This window comes from Malus domestica, chromosome 14, assembly GCF_042453785.1.
Source record: "Malus domestica chromosome 14, GDT2T_hap1".
In the NCBI taxonomy this organism is placed as follows: Eukaryota; Viridiplantae; Streptophyta; class Magnoliopsida; order Rosales; family Rosaceae; genus Malus; species Malus domestica.
Window position 1 is genome coordinate 29,985,894 of NC_091674.1, and position 7,136 is coordinate 29,993,029.

At 37.4% G+C, this 7,136-nt stretch overlaps 1 protein-coding gene across 1 annotated transcript; it reads right to left on the bottom strand.

The window, feature by feature from the left end:
* Positions 1 to 5,261: 5,261 nt before the first annotated feature.
* Positions 5,262 to 6,892, bottom strand: LOC103455504 (transcription factor BEE 3). The gene is made up of 6 exons (XM_008395096.4): positions 6,451 to 6,892; positions 6,239 to 6,358; positions 6,032 to 6,100; positions 5,855 to 5,923; positions 5,693 to 5,770; positions 5,262 to 5,575 (listed from the first exon to the last, which is right to left on the bottom strand). Exons 1-6 carry the CDS (start codon positions 6,811 to 6,813, stop codon positions 5,480 to 5,482), a joined length of 795 nt encoding a protein of 264 aa, XP_008393318.2. The 5' UTR covers positions 6,814 to 6,892; the 3' UTR covers positions 5,262 to 5,479.
* Positions 6,893 to 7,136: the final 244 nt, after the last annotated feature.

The window sequence follows — 7,136 nt, forward strand, 5'->3', positions numbered from 1 at the left end:
TTGCAAGTTCATAAAATAAAAGGTTAACCGTCACTTAGTTTTGGCAATTGGCGAAGATCCGACCGTTGGATTGTAATGAAATTTTAGTATGTTATTCTAAAAGCATAATGTGGATCATTGGAGTTGTGGATTGAAAATCTGATATGCGGATCTTCCGGATCGAGTTATACGGGTTTGTATACCCTATCGTCAATCTTTGATCGACGGTTGACTCGTGGTCAATGAGTCTTAAACTATTTTAGAATGTCCTTGAGGATGTGCCTTATGTGAATTTCGTATTCTATTAATAAGAGTTATGAGATGTGATCCGATAATTGTTATAAGCGCCAATCTTTCGGGACGTCTCGATGTGCATGCTAGAGAATGATAGCGTGGACTCTAAGTGAGTGGGTTTTTTCCTTTTATCATAGGCATATAGTTGATAGTTCCACAAATGCTTCTAAATTGATTTATGCATTTTATGCCATGTCATATATATATGTGTGTGTGTGTGTTCTAAAGTGCTAATAGATGGTTGAGTTTAGATTATATCATAGTATATCCATATGCATGTTATCTACAATTAATTAATGCGAACTACGAATGGCTTGATCCTTGTTAGGGTACGTAGGCAGTCTAACGAAACGTTAGATGCAGCCATATAAGAAATGAGATTATATAATCGCGACAATAGCCTTGTTTAAGTAATTGAGCAATGTGAGGGATATTGGTGAAAAATGTGCGTTTTAACTTTATGTTTTGGTGATTAATAGTTAGTACACCGTATTATATAATTAGAAATACTATGAAATGTTTTTATTTTAGATTTCATCATCACATATCCATACGTATATTCCTTGCACATAATTATTGTGAACGCTTTGAAGTGCAAAGGTGAACGCAGGACACACAGGTAAGTTCAAGTAAGTTTAGATAAGTTCAAGTAAGTATACGGTATTAGTTGAATTGGTGAGATATGAATATGTCGTATAGGTCACTAGAGGTGACTCCGATTTATATGCAAGTCATGATTGATGAGATATGAATATGTCGTATGGGTCACTAGAAGTGACTCCGGCTTACATGCTAGCCATGATTGATGAAATATGTGATGAGATATGAATATGTCGTATAGGTCACTAGAGGTGACTTCGACTTACATGCTAGCCATGATTGATGAGATATGTGATGAGATATGAATATGTCGTATAAGTCACTAGAGGTGACTCCAACTTAGATGCTAGCCTATATGTGATGAAATGCTAGCATATATAATGAATATACGTGATGAGCTAGCATATGTGGTAAATACGTGATGAGCTAGCAGACGTGATGAATATGCGATAAGTTAGCATATGATTATAAACATATGAAGCATGACTTGAACTAATATATATATATATATATATATTTTATATTCTAATTCTAGAAATTATACAGGTGTTGTAGCGAGGGGTTATAGAAATTTATATGGTTTCTATTAAAATTTTATTTACTAGGCCACTCACCTTTGTCTTCTCTTCACCGTCCAGATCTTCTTAGCTGAGTTTTCTTATCGTCGAGGAATCGTGGCGATTCTTAGTATTGGAGATTATTTTGAGGGTACGATTCTTAATTCACTCGTCTGTACTTACTTATACTCTAATGTCACGTGTGAAGTGGGTTCATTCCCGCTCACCAGTGCATTTTGGTATTTAGGCACTCTTAGGTTTAAATTTATTCACAATATTTCATCATCATCACACTTTATGGCTTCGTCACCATCCAGGTGTCGGCCAGCACAGCTCGATTCGGAGTCCTAGTGGACATTCCGGGTCGGGGTATGTCATTTTTTGTTATTGTTCAGCTGGCCACTTTGGTGCTATCTACTGTATTTTCTTATTTGTTGTTGGGCTTGTATTTAGGTAGTAGACTCCCTTTTTTCTTGTACTTGCCTTTTTGTAATTAACGGAAGAAATTTAGTTTGACCAAAAAAAAAACTTTATTTATTTCTTGATGTTATTATTTCTGTCACTTGGTATTTTGATTGATCCGATAAAAAAAATAAGTAGGCTAATATGATCAGAACACAATTCCTCAAATACCAAGGATATATCAGATTTAGAACTTAATTAAAACAGTAATTAAGGGCTTAACAAAATGCAGATTGAGAGAGGGAGAAGTGGCAAGAAGTTGTGGGATTGATTTCTGCCATGACCAACGACCACCTTAATTTACTTGTACTGTGATCTTTAAGGAAGACGATGCTCCAAAACAGCTAGGAGCTCTCTGCACTGGCTCACCCCATCTAAGACTCCACTACCAAGCCTTCTCACAGCTTCAACAAGCCGCCCTCGCAACCTTTGCGACACCAGACGGCTGCCTGGTGCCTTGACACTCTCTCTGTACAGTGGCAAGCAATGGCTGCCCTCAGCTCAGGGGCTAGAAGATCCAAAGAGACGGGAGATTCACCCCACTTTAAAATCCTCACAATGTTCATGTAGTGTTCTTGTCCTTGTCTTATTCCGTCGGAGAAATCTTTCGCTAACCAATGTTCCTGAAAAAAAAAAGCCCTCAGTTCAGACATGCATCGTTGTTGTTATCCAACCGAGCAATATATTCTGCAACAGCATAAGTAGGTGCAGGAAGGGTCACCTAAGAAATCAGAACGGAGAAGAACTGCAACCCCGATAAGAGAATTAAAACCACCATGTTTACCAGCAACCTTGAGAATTCCAATGCTTTTGTTTGCATGGAAATCATGAGGAAGTTGAGGAAGTAGATAGGCTGCAACAGCAACTTGGATGTTGGAAGTTGCAGCCATCACAGCAAGGCAGAAATCATCATTCGTGCAACCCTATTTTACAAACCACTCAACAAGAAGCTTACAGCCGCTCTTAGCAGCTACCAACACAATCTCCGTATTCCCGGCACAAGAGGCTTGAACCAAACAACTATCGAAAACGTCATTATCCACACCCCCTTTCACCAGCATATCAAATAAACCGGTATTGAAGTAGTTTCCCATTTCTCAGATGCGCAGCCATGATCAAAAGAACTAGAGAACAAAAACAAGGCGAGGCAAGCAACACTGAAGGCCATTACGAATTACTTTGACGTGAGCTGGTTACCAGCAAGATATAGGAAGGTTTTACTTGTAAATTCGCTACCTCTGCTTTCAACAAACATCTGAATTCCCTCAGCAAAACATTGTCCATAAAAAAACCACACCCCCATCACACTCCAGGACAAGATCATGATAACCTTTGGGCCATTTCAGTGGTTGCAAACTTGCAATTAGCAGTAGCACTGGAGCTTCATACGACAGTTTCGGTGACAAAGTTCCGAAAAAGTAAACCAGTCCCACACTTGTCTGAACAACAAAAGCCCACCTTGGTTGATTATGGGCTGTTTTAATTAAAGCCCATGTGTGCACTGGAGGAACTATTTATCATGACTTATGTATAGCTCAAAGTACTTTTTCTAGGGGTTTCCAAAAAAAAGGTACTTTTTCTAGGGCAAATTGTAATTTCGTTTAGTTTCCGTTCAAAAGTTGATTGTGATGTTCACAATTCGGGGCCAAAACATCAATAAAAATTACTTTTGTGGACTTTAAAATGATATTTTAATTATTTGTGTCAGGACGCGTATCTTGATTTTAATTAAGATTGATGCAAGCTCCACCATTTGAGTATGATTGGCACTTTTGTACCACGACATAGATCACCTCGAGACACTGTATAATTACTTAGATAGTTTGTGATGAATCAGATTACATTGAGGTTTATGCATATTAATATAATGAGATGCATGCACATTGCACACACTTAGGTTTCCTTTTTGTGCTATTTTGAGTTTTGCCATAATCTAGTGGGTACAATGATTTGAGATTTTTTACAAGCTAACATCTTCCACTTCAAAAGCTTCTAATCTAGGGTCCTTGAACTTGCCCATATTAAGTTATTAGTACTTTCCCAACTCCACCTAATATGTGATCTCCTCAATCCAATTTGTGAATATTTGGCATATCCATTCTCCATTGCTTTTAGAAGGGGACCCTTGAGTCCTCTTCCTCCTCTTTGTTCATGCATATTGCATATTGCTTCAAGAGACTTGGTCAAAAGAGGGGTCAAAGAAAAGAAGAAAGTTTGAGTGGGATATGAGGAGAAAACAAATTGGAAAGTGGCTTCTGAGAGAGAGAGAGAGAGAGAGAGAGAGAGAGAGAGAGAGAGAGAGAGAGAGAGAGAGAGAGAGAGAGAGAGAGAGAGAGAGAGAGAGAGGTTCATAAGCACTTATCATTTTACAGAAGTTTGAGATCCCATATTGCCTCATGCGCTCTAGGGCATGTTCTGGCCCATTCTTGCTGTCCCTCCAAGTTTTCATGGATGCATTGCACCTATCTTTCCCTCTTTCAACAACAAAACTTGAAGACAAAAACTTCACATTTCTCTCTCTCCCCCCAATCATTCACCTCATGAATTGGCAACCTCCATGAGATTTCATGAACTCTATGGGTTACTTTCAGTTGTCATTTCAAGCTTGGGACACTTCGGTTCATGGGTCATAATCAATACATTAATGCCAATTAGTTACTTCCAAGTTTCAATGTTGGGTCGCCATAAAATGAGAAGAATTTATTTATTATTGAAATGCTAAGATGGAAGTATCTCAAACCAATCGTTCCAATATTCGGTCGACATAAAATGAGAAGAATTTATTTATTACTAAAACGCTAAGATGGAAGTATCTCAAACCAATCGTTCCAATATTCGGTCGACATAAAATGAGAAGAATTTATTTATCACTGAAACACTAAGATGGAAGTATCTCGAACCAATCAAGCAATGTAATGTGGACAGTAAAACAAACGACATCGCACTAAAAGCTTATAATACTTGGTGATGCTAATACGTCCATGTTGCATCTAAGTCGACATAAAAGATATATGTCCAAAATTTTCAAATTTCCCATGATCTTAAATGTATAAGTTGGTGGGAGTTAAATGTTGTTCGCACATTAGACAAGAGAACATGTACTTACTAATCATCCAGCCGTTGCCTTAGCAGTGTCCTTTAGTTGACAGGTTAGTGTTTATCCACCTCTTATGGATCTATGGTTATGAGTCATGACTTTATTATGTTACATAAAGTCGGTTTTGTATATATGAATTATGTCAGTTGATTAAGGCAGTATGTCTGATCTGTTATATTCGAGTTTAAATCTCTATTAAATTAAAGTAGGTAATTATAATATTGGAACAGCCATGATAATTACTGATTATATAGTTAATAAAACCACAACAATTAGGGAGAAAGTTTTGACTGTGTGCCTTGTATTAATCTCAATAAATTTCCCAACATACAAATTAGGGTTTTACAAATTTTGGTTTTCCACTTGTGCCAGACATATATAACATGAAGTAGGGACAAAAATCATAACATCTGAACTGTAGGAGTAGGACATGGGAGAGAGAGCATCTTCATGTGTTTGGCATCCAGTAATATCATCCAAAGTTCAAGTTTCAGGGGGACCAAGTTGAAGATGTTGATTGGAAACTAGCACCAAACCCTCCATATCCTGCAGCTTCTCTCTTCAATCTCTCCAACTCTGCTGCTATCTGCAACATAAAAATAGAAACGTTATTAGTTTAGTTTTCGAACGCGCAAAATTAGGATTTCATCCCTCGCCATCAAATTTTTTTGACTGAAACGTTATGCGTTTTCATGTTTTGTACCTGCATTGTCTCCGTAGCATCAGTATTTGAGTTGAAGTCATAGAAAGAGCTTGCTGCAGCCAGCCTCATAGATAGGAACTGAAATATTCGACGCGAAAAGAAACATTAATTTTCCAGAGGAGAACAAATTAACAAGAAACATTCGATCATTGTCAAACTAACCTCAATCTGGTTCTGCAAGGACTGAACATAGTTAATTATCTCGTCCAACATTACCGCCATTCCCATCGTCTGTAATTTACATTAACGAGTTCGTAATTAAACTTACAATTCTTAAATTTATTAAGTTAGTAATAAAATTTTACTGAGATTAATTATGTTACAAAATTTCTTAATTACCTTGTTAGAGCACCCTGGGACAATATCTTGCAAACATTTCAGTCTTTCATTGATTTTTCCTCTTCTAACCTGATTGACAACATTCTTATGTATTAAAACCAAGAAACAATGTATTTAACAAATTTATCTCGAAAATTGGACTAGAATATCGCTCATATAAAATAATAAAAAACAAAAAATAAAAGAATTACATGCAAATTTAGTTACCCTTTCCGCTAGACTGTGGCTATCAGTGGCTTGGCCTCTCCTGGCTCTAACATGAACAACTTCCTTTGGTTTCTCATCTTCCTTCTCATTGCTCTTGACCCTCTTTCCTCTTCCTGCGCTCTGCGAATCCACGAACAAAATCAAACAGAGAACTAGCTATAGACAAGGCAAAACAAAGTCAAGCGACTGAGAAACATGATTTAAATAGTTACATTTTTTCGCGTAATCCCGGTTTCAGAAACTGGGGGAGTAGAGATTCCAGAGCTGCTCTGTGATGCATCACCCACTGCTATTCTCTTCTTGGTTTCACTTCCATCCGCAACTGTCTGATGAACTTCTAATTTTGGAAAGTTTTCGACCATGTTTCCGGCGGGGAACTCGGGTTCTTGATTGCTGAACAAGTAACTGTCGGTTGTGAAGGGCATGTAGGTGTGGAAATTCAAGCTTGGATATTCCATGACACTTGGAACATTGAATTGGTCTGCAAACTGGTTTACTAGTTCCATGTTTGGGTCAATATCTAAGAAAGGAAATGAAGGTTTAATGCTTTGAAAATCTTCTGTGAATTCAGACATTGCTTTTTCTTTTATTTTTTTCGGATTTGCAGATTCCGCTGCTTGAAGGCTTCAATTGGGTTTTGGACAATGTGGGTGAGGAGCTACCATTTATAGTAAAGGAGTTCTTGTGCATGGAATCTCAAATAATTGACCTTATCATGGATGAGTGAGGAAGGTGTCCATGTGGCACATCTGTGTGTCCCCTGTGGGCCCTATTTCAGGAGATAATACAATCATGTTTAACTTTGAAGTGTATGGTCATGTTTATTAATATATGAAGTGGTTGAACTTTGAACAAAGTGTGAATTAGTTAGATATTAAAAATTATTTATCTTTTCGTT

What these genes read in the sequence shown, in the direction of transcription:
- LOC103455504 (XM_008395096.4), bottom strand. Translation starts at nt 6,813, where the DNA reads ATGTCTGAATTCACAGAAGATTTTCAAAGCATTAAACCTTCATTTCCT. An exon ending in TCCCAGGGTGCTCTAACAAG is followed by an intron (nt 5,924 to 6,031) that starts GTAATTAAGAAA and finishes TGTAAATTACAG; the next exon opens with ACGATGGGAATGGCGGTAAT. An exon ending in CCTTGCAGAACCAGATTGAG is followed by an intron (nt 5,771 to 5,854) that starts GTTAGTTTGACA and finishes CGAATATTTCAG; the next exon opens with TTCCTATCTATGAGGCTGGC.